A 22,890-nucleotide genomic window follows, 5' to 3' on the forward strand; every position below is an offset into this window, starting at 1 on the left:
AATAGAGGGGTTGGGAGGAGCGGTCACCCTGGCAAAGGAAATAAAAGTCTGTGCCATGGTGGGTGATAGCCCTTCCCCTGTCTGGTTACATGCCTTGGTGGCTGCTACTGACGAGTGTATCCTGGGTATTAATATGTTGGCCGGTATGGCCCTTAATACTAGCCAAGGGGGATTTGAATTTGGAATTCGAACTATTACAAAAAAACTAGTAGTGGGTCAGGCTAAGTGGGATCCTGTGATGGTGCCAGCCCCCATGAAACCAGTGTGCATTCCACAATATCATCTCCCTGGGGGGCAGGAAGAGATTACTGCCACCATCGATGCTCTGCAAGAAGAAGGGGTAGTGAGGCCCGCAACGTCGCCCTTTAATAGCCCTGTTTGGCCGGTCCAGAAGCCGGACGGCTCCTGGAGAATGACAGTTGATTATCGTTTTTTGAACAAACATGCCCCACCACTTGCTTCAGCAGTTCCGGACATTGTCACTCTTATTGAAAACATTGCTACTGGGAACTCAGGAACATGGTATGCTGTCATTGATCTCGCTAAGGCCTTCTTCAGTATTCTTATAGCTGAGGACTCACAGGATCAGTTCGCCTTTACCTGGAAGGGGCGCCAGTATACCTCACTGACAAAAGACAAAGGAGGAAAAACCCAACACCCAACCCCAACCAACCAATTTTCCCTTGCAACCGCTGCAACCGTGTCTGCCTGTCCCGCATCGGACTTGTCAGCCACAAACGAGCCTGCAGCTGACGTGGACATTACCCCTCCATAAATCTTCGTCCGCGAAGCCAAGCCAAAGATTATCCATACCTATTTACTAGTGCATAATTGCAAAATCAAAAGGCCAAAGTTCAAATTTATCGTCAGAGTACCTGCATGACGTCTCATCTAACCCGAAGTTTCTTTATCCTGCAAGCCAGGCAAACAGTAAAACACGAAAGTCTACAGACACCATGGTTGAAGTAAAAACACAAAGCTGGAGAAACTCAGCAGGTCAAACATTGTACTTTATATAGCAAAGATAAAGATACATAACATTTCAGTCTTGAGCCCTTCATCAAGGTATGAAGGTATCAAGATTAGGCAGCAGATGGCTTAAGTATGTGTAATGGAGGATTAAAACCATGTACTCAGGTGCTTTTTGCTTATGTGGAACTGACGACACTGGGTCCACACGCAGGTCACCTAACTTTCAGAACTAGCAGATGTAATTAAACTCAGCCATGGGGACTTATCTGAAGATACACTTTGAAATGGAATTCCACCGTGAGGCCCAGGGAAAGCAGCTGTCAAATACGACACTCTGAAATTGACGTATTGGTCACAACCTGTCTTGCTCAAGAAGTTTTAATGAGTCCTTGTATCTACGAGATAAACCAGGATATCATAGCATCCTGCTCCATAATAATTAATCTTCTAAATTGTAGAATAGTATGCTCAGCTTTGATTTTGACTGACAAATGTTAGAGGGAGTGGGTGTATGATTAATTGTTTTTGGGGTATAAAAGTCTGTGGTCCTGCTGCTGAAGTTTAGACTCTCCGAGGGGTGGGAACACCCCTTGTCAAGAAGGAAGAACAGCCAGAGTCCGAGCAACGTCCCGGTCGGGGGAGGTGGAGAAGCTGCTACCAGCGCCCTGACAACCTACTACAAGTGTGCAGTTGTTGCCTCGCTTCGGCAGTTGGGACCAGTCCAAGCGTTGATAAGTATAGTTGGGAAGGGCTTGCATATTGTAGTGTGAAATCAGCTTTTGAATTAGTAATAAACATTTGTATAAACTGAACTGCTCTCGGTGTGTGTGTCTATTTTCTTTCGGTAGCTAAAACACTGTGACCAATCTAAAATGAACAAAATGAGAGGTATAAGTTTACCCAAGACAGTATGTAAAATTAATATAGGAATAATTATTTTTCCTATAATTTTCCAACTTACTTTTCATTTTGCTGATGTCTGGGGGTATGCTCTTCAGTCTGTTAGCAGCCAGATTGAATCGCAGCAGATACGCCAGATTGCCGAGTGTTCTCGAAATTGATGAAATTCGGTTATTGGACACATCCTGTCAAGATAAAGTTTAATCAGTGCTCAAACAATCATCATACAACATAATTCAATTCATATTCAGGATGGGGAGAAGAGGATAACATCCTTCAAGCAAATTTGTCTGAAAATCCAAACATTTTCCATGCATCTTTGCTGTCATTTCAGAGATTATAGTAATTTACTTACTATTTTTAATATTGCTTAATAATTTTGTAAAATAATCCACATACCAAAGGCTTCCATTTCTGCTTTTATGAAATTGCAACAATCTGTCAATTTGATGTAATGCAAACAAATTGACGTGAAAAGTAATTTTGATGGAGAACAGGACTACAACAAAAAGGTCCACATGAAGTCGACAGTAGCTTTAAATGCCAAATGCTTGTAGTTTTATTTAACACTTGTTCCATCGCTTCCATCAGCGCTATCTCCGCTCCATCCTCAGCATTCATTGGAATTACTTCATCACCAACATCGAAGTACTCGAGCTGGCAGAGTCCACAAGCATCGAATCCCTGCTGCTGAAGACCCAACTGCGCTGGGTGGGTCATGTCTCCAGAATGGAGGTCCATCGCCTTCCCAAGATCGTGTTCTATGGCGAGCTCTCCATTGGCCACCGAGACAGAGGTGCACCAAAGAAGAGGTACAAGGACTGCTTAAAGAAATCTCTTGGTGCCTGCCACATTGACCCCCGCCAGTGGGCTGATCTTGCCTCCAACTGTGCATCTTGGCACCTCACAGTTCGGCGGGCAGCAACCTCTTTTGAAGAAGACCGCAGAGCCCACCTCACTGACAAAAACAAAGGAGGAAAAACCCAACACCCAACCCCAACCCACCAATTTTCCCTTGCAACCGCTGCAACCGTGCCTGCCTGTCCCGCATCGGACTTGTCAGTCACCAACGAGCCTGCAGCAGACGTGGACATACCCCTCCATAAATCTTCGTCCGTGAATCCAAGCCAAAGAAAAAAAGTTCATTTTGGAAGTACACAGAGAAATGTTAGAATGAGAGAGCTTTTTCTAAAGTTCATTTGCCTTATCCAAAATTTATTTATGCAACTATGACTCTCTCCTTCTGACTATATAAAAAATATTTTATGATTTCAGTCTGTGCCCCACTGGCTGGAACAGATGGTCAGTTTCAGGACCTAATTGGAAAGCAATCCAAATTTTAATATAGCATCAAATATACAAAAAGATTTCACAAGTTATCATGAGCACCATATCTTATATGGTAACACTCTGATTATCCACTATTTGGTTGTTCAAAAAAAAATCACTTATTTGGAAATCCTAATTGCTCATTCAGCATCTAATTCACCAAAGGATGTTTGCAGTGCTCCCTTCTGAACTATTGACACCGCCACTTCCTTTCCACTCAATGGGATCTGATTCCCCTGTTTTATTAAAAGTGATCATTGGTTCTAATTCCATAATCCACTTAAGGTACCAAAATTAAATTATAACATTTAAAAATAGTGGGGCGTTAATTAAAAAAAATCATCCAACAGTTCAGAAAATCTGCTAGCCCAGTACTACCAATTCCTGTGTATGCCAGATTATTGGAATTTTACTGCATTAGAAATTCAACTCCTGTGAAAGTTAATTTCTGGTGCACAAATATCAGTCACTCTATTTTCACACGGCTTAAGATTTGTACAATAATGTAATAATATATAGATTATTGTGGTCACTTAATATGGAAACTGGATACATCTTCCACGTGTTCCAATATTCAAACTTCAGGCTGCGAAGAGTCTAGAAAACCCACAGTGAAATCATGGCCAGTGGTGAGCCAACCACACTTGCAGCTAAGTGACAAATCTATAGTTTGCCCAAGGTTTAAAAATTGTTTAAAAAGTGAATAATGGTGCAAAAAAATTCCCCCAACTTTAGAAACTTAATCTTGGACAGTGAGAGGGCAGCAGGCACACAAATTCCATTGAACATTTTTAAAAAACTCGAAGAAGGTGAGCAAATTTTTGCCACCTGTCTCAGTTGGTTACCTGAACAAGACAGCTTTTAAATTGATGCATGCCTCATAAAAAGCATTCGATGTAAAAGGAATGCTGTTTCAGTCTTGAACCAACACAGCAAATCACAGTAGGACCAAAGCCTTGTTACTGAATCATTGGTACACATTTCCACTTGCATGCTCAGCATGTGAAATCTTGCACTTCAGAAGAGCAGTGGGGAATCTAGAAATTCAAGGTAGAGTTAGGGAGTAGGCAGAGAGGTGGAGTAGTGGATGTCTAAAATGTGAAAATAACAAGATTTAATTTAGTAGGATCTCACCCCAGAGTAGTCACATAACGAACATATGATTAGTGTAAGGCTAGGTAGTCAAGCACAATGTGGTTTGATTTCTCTACAAATGCATCAAAAGAAGCATTGCTCAATCAATGACAATAATTTGATGTAAAAACAACAGATTAATCAGATATTTTCATTTTGTATTTTTTTTCCATAATTTAATACAAGTATAAAAATATTTCCATTCCCAGTAACCCAAAATGTGCGCAAGTCAGAATCAGTATGGTGGAGGGGATGTGATGGGAGTGCGAGCAGGTGCAGGAACAGCAGCTGCCAGACTCAGTGAGCAACCGAGTCTGCTCAGTGCTCCCAGTTTTGCTCAGCTTAACCCAGCCCACGATTGTTGCAGCTCAGGTGGGGAGAGTAGGCACACAGAAATGCCCTGTTCCCACCCAGCAGAAGATGTCTGCCCTCTTGCAGCAGCTGGCAAATCCCACAGGTCTCTCTCAATTGAACAAATGGGGTATCGGTGTTGGGTGTTCGTAACCAGAAGAGGACCTGCACTAGGTATAATGGTTTGTGTTACCTCAGCCACAATTGCAAATTTACATGACATATATTACAGGGGTTCCAATCATGTAATTAATAAATCAAACCTTATAGCATAGTTCTCCATTTACACTCCCAAACCAAAGATCCAATTTCTTCAAGGGGTCTCATCCATTCACAGTCCTCTCATCACTCAATGGTCCAGATGCAGTATCATTGTTAGGTGTGGAGCTGAGAACTTGGCCAAGAAAGAGGTGAGAAGCCTTTAAGGAAACAGTGGACAAGTGTCCAAGTCGCCTTGTGTGTACATGAGTGAGGACACAAATGTTGGGCTGCACCCATATGTGCACAGTCCAATGCATGAACATCAATTCCATGGTCATCATTTCAGACCTCCATGTGGCTGGATTTAGGCCTTGCTACATGAAAGCATATGCAATAGATAGCTCACATTAAAAGAAACCACACACACACAACTTCTATTCCAATCATAATCAGGACCCTTAATGACATGCACATGGGACAACTATGAAGGGTCATAATTGATCCCGAGGGGCTGTCTAAGGTCTAGGTGCCTGGAAATAACTTTGCATCAGCAGCTATCCAGCCTTTGTCAAGGCCAGGAGAAACTTGCTTTCAGCAGCATCGTGTGGGAACAGCTTCAATGGCAACCAGAAGAGTCCTCCTCAGCGATTGCCAAGCCACTCAACTTGTCCAGTCATCTTCAACCTAAAAACATAAGTGACAATGATTATGGTAGTAACTCTTGGTCAATGGGTGGTATGGTTTACCATTCCTCTCATTGATGATCCATTGATGTTTACATATAGCGAATAAACATTATGTGACATTAACACATGTCTGAACAGTGAGCGGTTTCAGAGCCAAGGGATACAGGAATAGGAGGGAAACCTGAAAATTGCGGTGTTCCCAAATGGCTGTTGCCTTTGTCCTTCTTCATGTTGGTGATCACGAATTCGGTACGTGCTGTTAATGTAGCCTTAGGGAGAAATTCTGGTGCATTTTGTCAATAGTGTGGCCATAGTGCACACGTAATAGTGTGACAGAGTATATAGATATGTTTTTGGGAGATAAATTTGGAAAGGTTTGTTCAAGTAAGTCACATACAAACACTTTAAAACAGATCTTATTTAAAATACTGGAGCTCTGCACCATGCTAGACATGTCGGGGCCAACAGTCTTTGCAAGAGCTTTGGAGAGTGGCCAAGAGACTTCACCAATGGATTGTTGTTTACAAAAAGGCAACAGATGAAAGATCTTGTCGGAGCCGCCTTTGTCTGGAGCTGTTCTAAGAGGTTCGTGCGGTTTTGCAAGCAGAGCGAGAGGCAAGCCGGTAAGCTTGTGGAAAATCACATTTGGAAGATGGGTTCTTATTTCAGCCTGGTTAAAGCCCTTGTGGTTCATGCAAGAGGAGAGGACTGGCTGTCTAATGTTTCACTTGGAATAAGGGAAACAAAAAGGAACTCGGTGGTGACCTGAAAGAAAGAGGTGATCATCTGGAGAACCCTGATGGGGAAAGTTTCGTCAACAAGACACTGAAGTGGCTGATTAAAAAGGAATCAGTTGTGGAGGTCCTGGAACAACACATATCTCTCTGAAAACAGACAAGAACCTTCCTAAGCAGTAACCATTTACCTTTCAAGCACCAAAGCCTGGTGAACGTTATAAATGTTAAATTCTGTGCACAGCTCAAGACTTGCCTGCAGCCAGTGAACTTGAAGGAATGAGAAGTGAGACTGGACTGTGAACCAAATAACTTTTCTGAACTTACACACACATTACATACATGTGCGCTTAGAATTAGAAGTTAGATTAATTAAGTTAAAGTGTGATTCTGTTTTCATGTTTAAAGATAATTAAAAGCAATTTTTGTTTAAGTAACCATTTGTCATGGTGAATATCTATTGCTGATGGGTTTTGGGGTCCTCTGGGCTCATAGAAATAGATAGAATAAGAAGTAAATTGTTGGAAAGCCAATGAGGTAGGCTGTTTTCCCTGAATGGTGTCATGTTCCATCAGTACTGTTGGAGATGCATTCATTCAGTAGGTAGATAGTATTCCTTCACAAACCTGGTGTCAGGAAGTGAGTCATTCAAACAGTACCCAGCCTCTACCCTGTTCTTGCAGTTACAATATTTCTTTGCCTGAGAAAATTGAATTCCTGGTCAAGAATTACCATTTAATATTGATGTCGGGTTATTGGGCAATAGTAATGCAAGTGCAAGTGATAGTGTCTGATTCTTGTTAGAAATGGTAATTGCTTGGCACTAACCTAGTGCAAATATAGTTATTGGTGAAGCAGCCAAAGATGATTCAAGATGGCAGTGCCTGGGTTATAGGCACAAAAAAGTCTGGAAGCAATTTCCAAGCCTGGGATGACAGTCCATCAACAAACACTGTGCAAGATACGATTTCAGTCAATAAGATTACTTCCTCTCGATGCTCAGACTTCAATAATACCAAGTGTCCTTGATGCTGCATTTGGTTAAAGGCTGCCTCAATGTCAAGGCAGTCAATCTCACCTCACATCTTTGAACAAAGTTCCAACAAGATCAGTTGCCAAGTAATTCTAGTGAAACCCAAACTGGAAGTCGGTGAGCAAGTCATTGGTAAGCAAGTCAAAAACATTTTTTAAACTCCACAAACATGGAAATAGAAACAGAAAAATGCTGGAAACATTGAGCAAGACATATAGCCACTGCAAGAGAAATGTTTCTGAATGGCGACCTTTTTGCTCTGTTGTGAAGACCTTCTGCTAAGCAGAGATAGAAAGCCTCCTGATGAAATGCAGACCCTTCTACCTGCCCAGGAAATTCTTGGCCATGCTGGTTGCCACAGTCGACATCTTTCCTTCAACTAAAGGGGGTGAAGCCATGAAGGAACTTTACAGTGCCATCTACAAAGCCTAGTCTTCCCACCCTGACGATGCCATGATTGTTGCTGGTGACTTCAATCATGCCAACCTGAAAACGGTCTTTCAACGGTTTCAACAGTAAGTGAACTTCTTCACCAGATGAGAGAACACCCTGGATTAAGTGTACACCAACATCCCTGGTGCGTGAAAGGTTGTATCTCAGCCCCATATTGGTTACTCTGATCAGATATATGTCCTGCTAATATTAACGTACAGACCACTGGCAAAACAAACTAGGTCAGTTTGCAGGGAGATCAGGATGTGGCTGGGGTGGGGGTAGCAGTGTTGCAAGATGGCTTTTGAAGTCACAGAACTGAGCTGTTTCAGGGAGGCCACCTACAACGTAAGAGGAGTACACAAGCTCAGTGACTGACTACATCAGCAAGTGCATTGAGGACGTTACTGAGATCAACTGCTTCACAACCAGGCCTAACTAGAAACCACGATTGGATGTTGAGGTCCAGGTCCTTCTCAGAGTTCGTAATACTGCCTTCAGGACAGGATGTAGGATGGCACTAAGATCAGATAGGACAGAACTCTCCCATGCAATCTGGAAGGCAAAGCGGGGGTATGCACAGAAGATCCACAGACAGCTGTGCATGTGACAAGGAATCAAGACTATGAAGGATCACAAGACAATCTTGCGAGTTAAGGTCAATGACGCCTCCCTTCCAGACAGACTAAACATCTAAGCACGGTTTGATGAGAAGAACAGGATGTTGCCAAAGAAATCTCGTGTCCCCCTGATGAAAAATGGGTCCCCTGCAGAGCCTCGGCCAAGATGAGAACCCTCTCCAAGGTGACCTTTCACAATGTGGCGAGACCAGATATCATACCTTGTCGGGTACTGAAGGACTGCGCAGATCAATTGACGGAGGTCTTCATGGACATCAACACTTCACTGCAGCAGGCCATTGTTCCCATAGGTTTCAAGACAGCACCATTATCCTGGTAACCAAGAGTGCGACAATAACAGGACTCAATGACTACCACCCTGTGGCACTGACCTCCACCATTATGAAATGCTTCAAGTTTCTAAGAGGAAGACTGTGAAGAATGTTTACAATGAAACTAAGTAAAAGTTGTATTTTTTTTAAAATTGTCTTGTGTTTATTGTTGAAAAGTAAATTTTATTGAAATGTTCACAGAGACAGACCCCTCGCTGACAGAGAGGGCAGCTGCACAATAATAAAAAAAATTTAAAAATAAAAATTAAAAAAAAATGTTCACAGAGAGCTCAGAAAAGAGAAAAAAATTTGGGAAAAGTAGTGGCAAAATGGAGAGAATGGCACCCAGAGAGGAGTCTATAAAAGACAGCGCTAAAGGGAGGGGTTCTTGTTCCTCGAGAGATTCTGCGGGCATTTTTCATGAGCTTTTGCGGTTTCTGGTTTACATCACCATCAGGGGAAAGATCATTGTATTACAATATTTGCTTAAAAAATCAATATGGACAGAATGTTAAAAATTAGTCTTAACATTAATGGGATAAACAAATCAGTGAAAAGGAGAGGGTCTTGGTACACCTAAAAAAAATTAAAGGCAGATATAGTCTTTCTACAAGAAAAAGATCTTACCAAATCAGAACATGTCAAATTAAAAAGAGGATAGGTGGGACAAGTAATATCATCTACATTTGGCTCAAAAGCAAGAGGAGTAGCGATTCTAATTAACAAAAATATACCAATAATAATAGAAGAGACACTGACTAACCAAGCTGGAAGATTTGTAATGGCACATTGTAAAATTTATGCAGATTCATGGATGTTTATGAATATCTATGCACCAAATTATGACAATGAAGCCTTTATGAAAGATTTTTTTTTGGAAAACAGCAGAGGGAAGACAAAATATACTGGTCAGAGGAGACTTCAATTTCTGTCAGGATCCAATACTGAAAAACTAATGGGACTAAAGCCAGACAAATCACCTGGTCCTGTTGATATGCATCCAAGGGTTCTGAAGGAAATGGCAGAAGTTATAGTTGATGCATTGGTGGTCATATACCAAAATTCCTTGGATTCTGGGCAGGTCCCAGCAGACTGGAAGACAGCAAATGTCACGCCACTTTTTAAGAAGGGATGTAGGCAGAAGACTGGAAATTATCGGCCAATTAGCTTGACGTCTGTGGTTGGAAAAATGCTGGAAGCCGTCATTAAAGATGAAATAGTGAAACTTTTGGAACGTAAGGGTTCAATCAGGCAGACGCAGCATGGTTTTAGAAAGGGAAGATCTTGTTTGACAAACTTGTTAGGATTTTTTGAGGATATACTGGGTGCGGTGGATAGAGGGGAACAGGTTGATGTTGTATATTTGGATTTCCAGAAAGCGTTTGATAAGGTGCCGCACAAGAGACTTATCAGTAAGTTACAGGAAAGTGGAGTCCGGGGAAGTATATTGGCCTGGATTGAAAATTGGTTGTCTGACAGGAGGCAGAGAGTCGGGATAAATGGGAGTTTTTCAGGATGGCAGAGAGTGGTAAATGGGGTGCCGCAGGGGTCAATGTTAGGCCCACAACTGTTCATCATTTACATTGATGACTTGGAGGAGGGGACAAAATGTGATGTAGCCAAGTTTGCGGATGACACCAAATTGAGTGGAAGAGCAAATTATAATGAGGATGTGGAGAGTCTGCAGAGGGATATAGTTAAGCTGGATGAGTGGGCAAAGGTCTGGCAGATGGAGTACAATGTTAGCAAGTGTAAGGTTATCCACTTTGGCAAGAAAAATAAAAGAGCTGAATATTATTTAAAGGGTGAAAAACTACAGCATGCTGTTGTGCAGAAGGACTTGGGAGTGCTTGTGCATGAATCACAAAAAGTTAGGTTTCAGGTGCAGCAGGTTATTAAGAAGGCAAATGGAATGTTGGCCTTCATCACTAGAGGAATTGAATTCAGGAGTAGGGAGGTAATGTTGCAACTGTATAAGGTACTGGTGAGACTGCACCTGGAGTACTGTGTCCAGTTCTAGTCTCCATATTTGAGGAAGGATATACTGGCTTTGGAGACGGTCCAGAGGAGGTTTACTAGGTTGATCCCTGGGTTGAAGGGGTTGACTTATGATGAAAGATTAAATCATCTAGGATTGTATTTGCTCGAGTTTAGAAGAATGAGAGGAGGTCTTATAGAAACATATAGGATTATGAAGGTTATGGATAGGATAGATGTAGGAAGGTTTTTTTGAGCTGGCCGGGGAAACTAAAATGAGAGAACACAGTCTCAAGATTCGGGGGAGTAGATTTAGGACAGAGATGAGGAAAAATAGTTTTTCCCAGAGAGTAGTGAATGTTTGGAATTCTCTAACCAGGGAAGTGGTTGAGGCTGCCTCATTAAACATATTTAAAATTCGATTAGATAAATTTTAACATGATAGAGGAATTAGGGGACATGGGGAGAAGGCAGGCAGGTGGAGTTAGGTCATAAATTAGATCAGCCATGATCGTATTGAATGACGGAGCAAGCTCAATGGGCCATTTTTGGCCTACTCCTGTTCCTACTTCCTATGTTCCTATACTGGATAAATCAGCTAGAACAGTAACAAGGGGAAAAGCTGAAAAATAACACTATCATTTATGAAGGATTTAAATTTGATTTGATATATGGAGGTAGCTTTACCCCGTAGGAAGAGACTATTCATTCTACTCAAAGGTACATGATTCACATACAAGGATTGATTTGTTTTTAATGTCTGCCCAGTTAAGGTGGTTAAAAACTGAATATTTGGCGAGAATTTTATCAGATCATTCACCATTAATTTTAACTATTGCAATAATGGATAAACAAGGAAGTGTGTATAGATGGTGTCTCAATCCCACATTGTTGAAAAGGAAGGACTTTTGTGAGTTTATTAAGAGACAGATAGAACTATTCTGTGAAACTAACCTTTCTTCTACTGATAATAGCTTTTTAATATGGGATACACTTAAAGCTTATCTAAGAGGACAAATTATTTCTTATACAAAAATATTTTGAGAGAATACGCTACGGATTTGGATGGTTTGGAGAAAAATATAAAACTTGAAAAATATCAGAAAACAAGGTCACAAGAAAAATATTGACTGGTAGAGAATTTTTAAAAATTGAAATCTAACACATTACAAATGTATATATGAAAAAATATTAAAAAGCAAAAAAAATTATGAATTAGGAGAATGGACACAAAGTTTTATCTTGGCAGTTAAAGGCAGAAGAGTCATCTAGAATGATAAATGCAATAGAAAAAGAGGCAGATATTATAACATATAAACAAAAAGAAATAAATAATATTTTAGACATTATATGAAACTATATAAATCAGAATTATTAGGTGATGAAAATGAGATGGATGATTTTTTAATAAATGTTGAACTTCCAAAAATCAGAAGATAGAGAATGAATTGATTTAGATGCTCTTTCACAAGGGAAGAAATCGAGAAAGCTTTGGGTACTTTATAAGATTACAAATCTCCAGGGGAGGAAAGATTTTCTCCTGAGACAATTTAAAGATTTATTGATACCTCTTATGATGGATGTATTTGACCAAGCAGTGGAGACCCAGAGCCTCCTGGAACCTTGCTTAACTGCTACAATTATAGTGCTATCGAAGAAAGGTAGAGACCCATTAAAAACTTCACCTATATCATTCCTTAATGCTGATTATAAAATATTGGCAAAGGCATTAGCTAATAGACTGGAACAATATCTGCCAAAATTAATACATACAGATCAGGTGGGATTTGTCAAAGGAAGTCATTCTTCACATAGTTCAAGTTGACTATTTAGTGTAATACATATGGCAAAATTAAAGTTGTATCCAAATATGTTCATCTCCCCAGATGCCGAAAAAGCATTTGATTGATTAGAATTGTCTTTTTTATTTAACATTGGAAAAAATTTGGTATTGGCAGAACATTTATAAACTCTTTATCATAAACCACAAGCCTTGAGTAGATCGAGTAGACAGGGTGTCCTCTGTCTCTGGCACTTTTTATCCTAGTTATTGAACCAGTGGCAGAGATTTTAAGGAGAGATCCAAATATTAAGGGCATCAAAGTTGGACAGGAAGAACATAAAATTATCTTATATACTACTGATGTGCAATTAAACGTCTGACCTGGCTGAATTCTTGATAAAATTACAAACATTAGAAAAAAATAGAGGTGTAGCGGCCGGTTAGCGGGCCGAGCGGGCGCACAGTGTAGTATCACGAACTGTCGCTGGCGCGGTACTCACCTAATAGACTGCAAGAAAAAGATACTGAGTGCCGAGGAACGGCACGTTGATCTGTTGAGTCTCCTACTGAAAGTCACGGGAGACTCATAAGGCTTAATTCAAACCTGCCGGTCCCGTGGATTGTCAGCAAACCCATAGTGACATCCCACCTTGTCCCGTGGAGCTCGGGACATGCAGTATATAAAAAAGAAGCTTGTAAACTCTGAATAAATCAGTCTTGAGTTGACTACTCTGGCGTGTGTTTGTATTACTTTAGTAGCTCTACCATAGTAGCCACTACAATTGGTGACCCCGACGTGATTCGAACACGCAGCCTTCTGATCAATGGTTTAGGGTAGCCCAAAGACATGTCACAAAGAAAGGTTGGGTCACCCTGTTGTGGTGCCACCTGCAGATATGCTGTCCAGACTGACTGTATATCATATTCAGGGTGGAATCTATATTTCTGAATTGGCCAGTTCACAGGCCGTAGACCCCGATGTTCAGGCATACAGTACGGCCATTACTAACCTGGGCATACAACAGAGCGACCCAACCCTTCTTTGTGACGTGTCTTTGTGCTACCCTAGACCATTGATTCCGACATCATGGAGGTGTCGCCTTTTTGTTCCCCATATACACAGCTTGACTCATCTGTCCATCAGAACATCAATCAAGCTCATGTCAAATAAGTACATATGGCATGGACTAAAAAAAAACATCGCTCAATGGGCACGTACATGTACTTCCTGCCAGACGGCCAAAAGTCAGCAGCACAACAAGGCACCTCTTCAGTCATTTCCAGCGGTACGCAGGAGGTTTGAACACTTGCGTGTGGACCTGGTCGGACCATTGCCAATATCTCAAAACAAGAGATACATTCTAACAGTGGTGGACCATTTCACACACTGGCCAGAGGCCATCCCGTTGCCATCAGTGACACTGAAACATGTGCTAGGGTATTCATCATCAATTGGATCGCTAGATTTGGTGTCCCGAAACACGTACCTCCAGACCGCGGAGCACAATCCATTATGGTCTGCCTTTGCGTGCTTTTGTGGCACACACCTGCACCACACCACAGCATAATATCCACAGTCCAACGGGCTTGTGGAACATTTCCACTGTCAACTAAAGTCTGCACTTAAGCCCGACTCACCGGTCCCAATTGGGTCTACTGGGAGATCACATTGCCCCAATAGAAGACTTGTCTGCTTCATCTGCAGAGATGGTTTATGGTACGGTCCTTACAGTTCCAGGGGACATTCATTTTGCAAACAACTCTGACCTGGATGTCCTTCGGCAGCTTCAATGTGGTATCACATGCAGCAAACCTGTTTCAACCAACTGGCATGGAACCCCTAAACAACACGAGCCCACACAGCTCCTGGTCACTGATTTTGTTTTTGTACGCAGACAAGTCCCAGGTGCGTCGTTACAACAACCATATGAGGGCCCTTTCCGCGTGATTAAGAGGGATGGGGTTGTGTTTACTTTGGACATTGGAGGGTATTCACAGCTGTTTAGTGTAGACAGACTCAAGCCTGCCCATGTGGATCCCACGGCACCCATTCAATGCCCCCAACCCAGATGGTGTGGCCATCCACCTAAGGCACATGCAACTGGTGTTTTAGTTTCCGGCGACAATTCTGGGGGAGTGATGTAGCGGCCGAGTAGCGGGCTGAGCAGGCGCACAGCGCAGTATCATGAACTGTCGCTGGTGCAGTACTCACCTAATGGACCGCACACAAAAGATACTGAGTGCCAAGGAATGGCACGTTGATCTGCTGAGTCTCCTGCCGAAAAGCGCAGGAGACTCACAGGCTTAATTGAAACCAGCCGGTCCCGTGGATCAGCAGCAAACCCATAGTGACGTTCCACCTTGTCCCGTGGAGCTCAGGACATGCGGAATATAAAAGAAGCTTGTAAACTCTGAATAAATCAGTCTTGAGTTGACTACTCTGGCATGTGTTTGTATTACTTTAGTAGCTCTACCGTAGTAGCTGCTACAGAGGTACATCAGGTTATAAAATAAATAGAGACAAGAGTGAGATAATACCATTGAAAAATTTTGATTATGAAAGATAGCAAAAATGTAGTAGATTGAAATGGAAGAGATAGAATCAAATATTTAGGAATAATGACATAATTTACAGAACTTGTATAAGTTTAATTGCATTCCTCTTGAAAAAGATTTACAGAAATGGAATGACCTGCCGATTACTCTAGTGGGAAGAGTAAATTGCATTAAAATGAAGGAGATGCAAAGATTACAGTATCTTTTTCAATCATTGTCTATTCAATCACATGTCTTTAAATTATTGAATAATTATTTAAGGCAATTCCTATGGAATAACAAAGTGGCAAGAATTTCACTGGAAAAGCTAACGTGGAATTATAAATTGGGAGGACTTAGACTTCCAGATTTTAAGAAATACTATTTATCAGCACAAGCAAGATTTTTATCATTCTTTGTTGAAGAAGACAGTCCCCCTTCTTGGATCCAATTGGGATTGAATTCAGTAGAACAGACAGCGAAGGACTTTATTTACAAGTGGAATGTTGTTAATAACAAAATGATGATAACCCTATATTAATACATATGATTAGAATATGGCAAGAAATAAAGCAGATATATCATTAAGAGTATCACTATGTAAAAATGTATTGGTGCCTATGAACCTGGGTAACAAAATATTGAAAATATAATAAAAGAATAAGATCTAATTATGATTGTTAAATGGAGGGGTTTCATGTCTTTTGAACAATTAACAAATAAATGAATGATTAAGAAATAAATATGGAGTAGCGAATGGGACTTTCTTTTATTTTCTCCAGCTAAGATTGTTCCTAAGAGAAAGATGGGGGCAGTTTGGCTCCACTTGAAATTAGTGAAATGGGCAAACAATTTGGCTGGGGACAACATCTAAATTTATAACTATGATTTATAATGAAAGTGCAAAACCAGGTTTACAGAGATCAAGAGAGAGATGGGAGTCAGATCTAGGTGTTGCAATAGTGGAAAGATGTTGGTTTGATTGAAATTTGGATCAATTATAAAGAATCAGATTAATGCGATATAATTTCTTACACCAATTATATCTCACATCATAGAAGTTGCATAAATCAAAATCCGAAATATCCGACATGTATTTTAGGTCTGGGACAGAAATAGGAATGTTTTTACATGCTATGTGGTCATGTGTGAAGATGAGACCTTTCTGCCAGGATATTAACATAACAATTTACAGCACGGAAACAGGCCATTAGGCCCTTCTAGTCCGCACCGAACCAAACACCCCTCTCTAGTCCCACCTCCCTGCACAATGCCCATAACCCTCCATCTTCTTCTCATCCATATACCTGTCCAACCTTTTCTTAAATAATACAATTGACTCCGCCACCATTATTTCTCCCGGAAGCTCATTCCACACGTCTACCACTCTCTGAGTAAAGAAGTTCCCCCTCATGTTACCTCTAAACCTCTGCCCCTTAATTCTTAACTCATGTCCTCTTGTTTTAATCTTTCCTCCTCTTAACGGAAATAGTCTATCCACATCCACTCTGTCTATCCCTTTCATAATCTTAAATACTTCTATCAAATCCCCTCTCAACCTTCTACGCTCCAAAGAATAAAGACCTAATCTGTCCAATCTCTCCCTATACTCTAGATGCTTAAACCCAGGTAACATTCTGGTAAACCTTCTCTGCACTCTCTCCACTCTGTTTATATCCTTCCTATAATTAGGCGACCAGAACTGCACACAGAACTCCAAATTAGGCCGCAACAATGTCTTATACAGTCTCAACATCACCTCCCAACTCCTATATTCCATGCAATGATTGATAAAGGCCAGCATACTAAAAGCCTTCTTCACCACCCTATTCACGTGAGTTTCTACCTTCAGGGAATGATGTACCGTTACTCCTAAATCTTTCTGCTCTTCTGTATTCATCAATGCTCTCCCATTTACCACGTATGTCCTGTTCTGATTCTTCTTACCAAAATGAAGCACCTCACACTTATCAGCATTAAATTCCATCTGCCATTTTTCAGCCCACTTTTCTAAGCAGCCCAAATCCCTCTGCAATCCTTGAAAACCTTCATTATCCACTATTCCACCTATCTTAGTATCGTCTGCATATTTACTAATCCAATTTACCACCCCATCATCTAGATCATTAATGTATATAACAAACAACAATGGGCCCAATACAGATCCTTGAGGCACACCACTGGTCACCGGCCTCCAACCTGACAGACAATTAGTGAAATATTAATAAGAATATCAGGGGTGGCCTTCACGGATGACTTGGAGCTTTATCTTTTGGGCAACTTTATTGAAATAAGTAATAAATTAACTAAATTCAAAATTTTATTTGTTAAAAATAACCTTGACAGTGACTAAGAAATGTATGAAAATTACTTGGAAATATGACTCTCCTCTCCATATAGCATGACGGGCTGCTGAGATAAATAGTTGCATAACTATGGAAAAAAAATTACATACCAATTAACGAACAAATAGGACATATTTATTAAGATATGGCAGCCACATTTGGTTAATATAGGGGCCCAATTTTAATTAAAAATACAATAATAAAAGCTGGTATAGTATAAATGCAAGTGACTTCCCCATGTAGAATTTTTGATGATCAACATAAATGTGATCCCTGACAGTGTGTAGATTTATATTGTGAAGGTGGGTGGGGGGGAAGAGAGGGTTTGTTTTGTTTGTTTTTTTGTAAAGAAAATGTTTTTTATATATATATATATATATATATATATATATATATAATATTGGAGTTTTTCTATGTATTCTTATGGAAAAAAATATTTTAACAACAGTAGTTGGCCTCATCAGCAGCACAAGAAATCACACTAGAGATGGAAAATCTCTTGAAATGGTGCAAGGGTAACAAAGTGGTCAAGACTAAGGAGATGATTGTGGACTTCAGGAGGACCAGGAATGACCACCCTCTACTACACATCAATAAATCTGTAGTAGAGAGAGTGGAGAGCACTGTTTCTTGACTTTCACTTTACAAATGACCTATCATTGACACTCAATATCTCCTCAATTGTCAGGAAGGTGCAGTAGCAACTTCACTTCCTGAGAAGAGTGAAGCAGGCAAGGCTACTGGCCACCATTATGCCAATCTTCTGTAGGACTCCTGGCTGACTGCATCATAGAGCAGCATAGTTGCTACAGAGAAATGGATTGGAGGTCAATCCACAAAACCATAAGAGTGGCAGAGATGATCACTGGAGTCTCCCTCTTCCCCATCAATGTGACCTCCCAGGATCGTTGTCTGAAGAGGGCGCCCATAAACAATGAGGACCACTTCTACCCTGCACACATCTTTCAGTCCTCCCGTTGGGGAAGAGAGACACGAGTATCAAAGCCAACACCACCAAGCTGAAAAACATCTTCTTCCCATGGGTAGTGAGAAGGCTGAACAACCAAAGGAACTGCCCACACTAACCATCCAAGACTTTCATATGTACAAAACAAAATCTATTTATTTATTTAATTATTTGTATTGATGAAATACTTATACGGCATATGTATTGTTTGACTGTATGTGTGTTAGGTCAGGTTGTGCCTCTGCATGTTTTGTACTGATGACTGGAAAATACTGTCTTGTCAGATTATACTTGTACAATTAGATGACAATAAACTTGACTTGTCAGAAAGTATTGTGCTTTAATGTAGTAGATAACATCTTCATTGATGATAGAAAGTGGACTGAATGGGTTGTAATTAATTGAATTGATTTGTCCTACTCCTGTTGTAATAAGAAGCAAAATGAAATGTAATAAATAAAGGCAAAATGAAACACATAGTAATTTGAGACATTCAAAGCAACTTTTATAATTGCAACATACCAGATCTTCCAAATTAACAAGGTGACCAATACCATCTGGAATCTGTTCCAATTCATTATGTTGTAGCTGCAGATTTTTCAAGGTCCTCAAATTCCAAAGTTTATCTGGCAATTCCTTTAGTTTATTGTGGCTAAGAGTTGGAAGACACCAAATAAAACACATGCTTTTACATTTTCCTAGAGAAACGTGTGCTACATATATACATTTTTTTTTGTGGCATTTGTTTAACATAAATGATTCCCATGTTTACCATCGTCTTGAAATAATAAAGAAATTACAGAAAAGTATGCAAAATTAAACTTTAATAAGATCGATTGCATACATTTGTGCTTCAATGCCAACATATTATTTTATACACATTTTATCAATCAATATTCTGCAGCACACATCCACAAATATAGTAAAACTCTAAGAATTTGGCTCTTAAGAATTTTTGACATCAAACCAATAGATTTTCCAGATTCTTTACCAACACAGTTAATTCTCTTTTTTTTTTTTAAAAAAAGTTACATAGTAGTACATTTTCTAATAAAAAGGAACAGTGGGAGCAGGTACCAAGTGGGATTAAAAGGATCATGGGAACAAAGTATCAGTAATTTTAAAAGGATCATGGGAAACATAAGTTAATCATACCAGATGTTGAACCATCAGGATCACCAAATAAATTATTGGAGTTTTATTGATCTTTAAGTAGCCTGACAATATGTTGTGAACATGAAAATTGTTTCAAGAGCTAATGATCCCTAAAAATTGGCATGTGAATGGTACAAATTATTCTTTTATTAGTGTCTCAATGTGTCAAAAGTTGTCTTGCTTCCAAATTCACACTTATTTTGGGGTTCTAATCACCCTCTCCTGTTTCCCTGCAACCCCTCCCACCCCTCAATTTCCTAACCTAATCCAAAAATGAAGTATACTTCCACACCATTGGTTTTGTCAACTCAAAGATCATCTGACTACAAGTTTCAATCAAGCATAAATGTGCCTTTACTATCTCTTGGCCGAACTGTTCCAATAATTTTACAGTAAGCCTCACGTTTGCAATGCTCTTTAAGTTTTAGATCATATAGAGCCCTTTTCCCAGTGCTTCTAACTTACACTGTCCTGCACAACTGTCACTAATGTTCATTGGCCTTCACTCCTGGTGAAGCAATATCCCAATTCCAATTAGAGTCTCACTTTTGATTTTAAATACTTCCACACTCTGACCTTTCTTTGCCCCTCAAGCATTGTCCACGTACATTCTCAATTTCATTCACCACATCATATGTTACTATGCCATCATCTGCCAAGACCCTTACTCTGGTCTTCCTGTTTTAATCCTCATGGCTATTTGTTTAAAGTACGCTAACCTATCTCAATTTTAATCACTGCTTATTTTGGAATCAAATGTTTAAAAATTATTGATAAATGTGCACTTCATTGATAAAACCAGAATTTATTGTCCATTAATATTGGTCTTTCCGACAATGCACTTAACTCTCATGTGCCAACCAAATTCCAATATGCATGCCAACTGAAGACTCATGCATGCACACAGGAGTCAAGATTGCTGGGCCCAGCCTATGGACTTGGGACGCCAACTAACAAAGTAAGTACGCACAATTTGGCTCTTACATATCCTGTTATTCCTGTTATAGTTTGTCAAATATATCTGATTAAAAAGTTTGCTTTAAAACTTCAGTACTCCATGCACACGGGCAAAATTCCAACTTGCATCCGTTTCAAGATACGACAAATCCTTCAGTCCCAATTACAGTCGTAAGTCAGGGAGTACCTGACTAACTTTATTCTGGTCTAATCTGTTTAGTAAACACTACAATGGATGTTCCATAGGTTACTCTGTCTCACCATAAACTTCATACAAGGGTAATACTGGTTCTTGGTGAAGCTACTACCTTGGAAGGCTAATGACAACAGTACATGGCAGGAACTTGGGAAAATAGTCTGGGAACAGTTGATTGAGCATGAATGGTCTGATATGGAGTTAAACAAGAAAGTCTGAAGATACAAAAAAGTGGTAGAGAAACTCAGCAGGTCATGCAGCATTCATAGGAAGTAAAAGGTAATCAATGTTTCAGGCCTGACCCCTTTGGCAGGAATTCAGGAAAATCAGACATCTCCTTTATTTCCACATATCCAGCCATTTTCCCTCCTCATAGACATAGCAAGAACAGGGTTCCCTTTGTCCTCACATACCTCTCCACCAGCCTCCTCATCCAACACATTAACATTTGCAATTTTCCCCACCTACAATTGGATCCTATCGCTAGACACTCCTTCCCATCTCTGCTTTCAAAACCCAGCTGCAATTGATATTCACCAAGACAAATGGTTACTTAAACAAGGGTTGCTTTTAATTATCTTTAAACATGAAAACAGAATCACACTTCAACTTAACTAACCTAATTTAACCCCCTTCTAATTCTAAGCGCATGTGTATGTAATGTGTGTGTAAGTTCAGAAAAGTTCTTTGGTTTACAGTCTAATCTTACTTCTCATTCCTTCAAGTTCACTGGTTGCAGGCAATTCTTATACTATGCACAGAATTTAACATTTATAAAGTTCACCAGACTTTGGTGCTTGAAAGGTAAATGGTTACTGCTCAGTAAGGTTCTTATCTGTTTTCAGAGAGAGATATGTTGTTCCAGGACACCCACTACTGGTTCATTTTTAATCAGCCACTTCAGTATCTTGCTGACAAAACCTGCCCCATCAGGGTTCTCCAGATGATAACCTCTTTCTTTCAGGTCACCACTGAGTTCCTTTTTGTTTCTCTTATTCCAAGTGAAACATTAGACAGCCAGTCCTCTCCTATTGCATGAACCACAAGGATTTTGACCAGGCCATCTTCCAAATGGGGCTTTCCACAAGTTTGCCAGCTTGTCCTGCTCCAGTCCCAGCTGCCTCTGCTAGCTGTATCACTGTAGAATGATCTCACTCTCTCTCTTTCTCTCTTCGTGAGAAAGACTGTTGTCTCTCTCTGCTTACAAAACCACATGACCCTCTTAGAACAGCAAGCTCTACTCCAGGTAGAAGCTGGCTCCGACAAGATCTTTCATCTGTTGCCTTTTGTAAACAACAATTCATTAGTGAAGTCTCTTGGGCACTCTCCAAAGCTCTTGCAAAAGCTGTAGAGCCAATATGTCTAGCATTAGCAGAGCTCCAGTATTTCAAATAAGATCTGTTTTAAAGTGTTTGTATGTGACCTTCTCTAACAAAACTTTCCCAATTTATCTCCCAAAAACCTATCTATATACTCTATCACAGTACATAGCCCTGTGATTGCAAAGAAGAGCTACACTTGCACCTCCTCCCTCACTAATATTTGGTGCTGCAAATAGTTCTTTCAAGTGAAGCATTACTTCACTTGTGAATATATAGGAGTCATCTACTACATCCGGTGCTGTTGATACAGCTTTCACTATTTTGGGGAGACTAGTCGCAGACTGGGAGACCATTTTGTTGAGTACAGTAGCTCTGTCCCTCTCACTGACCAACTATTTCACTTTTAAACATCATTGCCACACCAACATGTCTGTCCATGGCTTTTCATGCATTGAATACCAAATCAAAGCCACCCACAAATTGGTGGAACAAAATCTTATATTCCATCTCAGCAGTCTCCAACCAAACGGCATTAATATTGACCTCCAATTTTCATTAGCCTCCCCACCACCCCCCCAAACAACAGTCTTTTAAAAGCTAATTGATTAGAGTTCAAGAGCAGCATGTTCTTGTGAGGGTCAAAGGATAGTAATGTTTGGGTACCTTGAATGACAAGAGATATTTGCTTAGTCAAAAAGAAAAGGATGCACATGAAAGGTTTAGTACGCTGAAATCAGAGGAATATAAAGGAAGCAGGAAAGAACTTAAACAAGATATTAAAAAGGGATAAAAGATGCCATGAAAATGTCTTTAGCAAGAACAATTACAGATCATCCTAAGACATTTTATGCATAAATGATCAGTAAAAGGGTAACTAAAGAAAGGATAGGCAAAGGAGATTTATGCATAGTGACAGAGGAAGTGGATGA

The 22,890-nt window shown here is 40.1% G+C and overlaps 1 protein-coding gene across 2 annotated transcripts in view; it reads right to left on the bottom strand.

The window, feature by feature from the left end:
- The window catches only part of lrrc40 (leucine rich repeat containing 40), an 85,699-nt gene that overhangs the window by 54,625 nt on the left and 8,184 nt on the right, over positions 1–22,890 (bottom strand). For both annotated transcript variants that reach the window (XM_069938437.1, XM_069938438.1), the window contains exons 4-5: positions 18,854–18,983; positions 1,934–2,057 (exon numbers count right to left, since the gene is read on the bottom strand). In XM_069938437.1, the coding sequence (XP_069794538.1) occupies positions 1,934–2,057; positions 18,854–18,983 (254 nt within the window). The remainder of the gene's footprint in view (positions 1–1,933; positions 2,058–18,853; positions 18,984–22,890) is intronic.

This window comes from Narcine bancroftii, chromosome 5 (genome assembly GCF_036971445.1).
Source record: "Narcine bancroftii isolate sNarBan1 chromosome 5, sNarBan1.hap1, whole genome shotgun sequence".
In the NCBI taxonomy this organism is placed as follows: Eukaryota; Metazoa; Chordata; class Chondrichthyes; order Torpediniformes; family Narcinidae; genus Narcine; species Narcine bancroftii.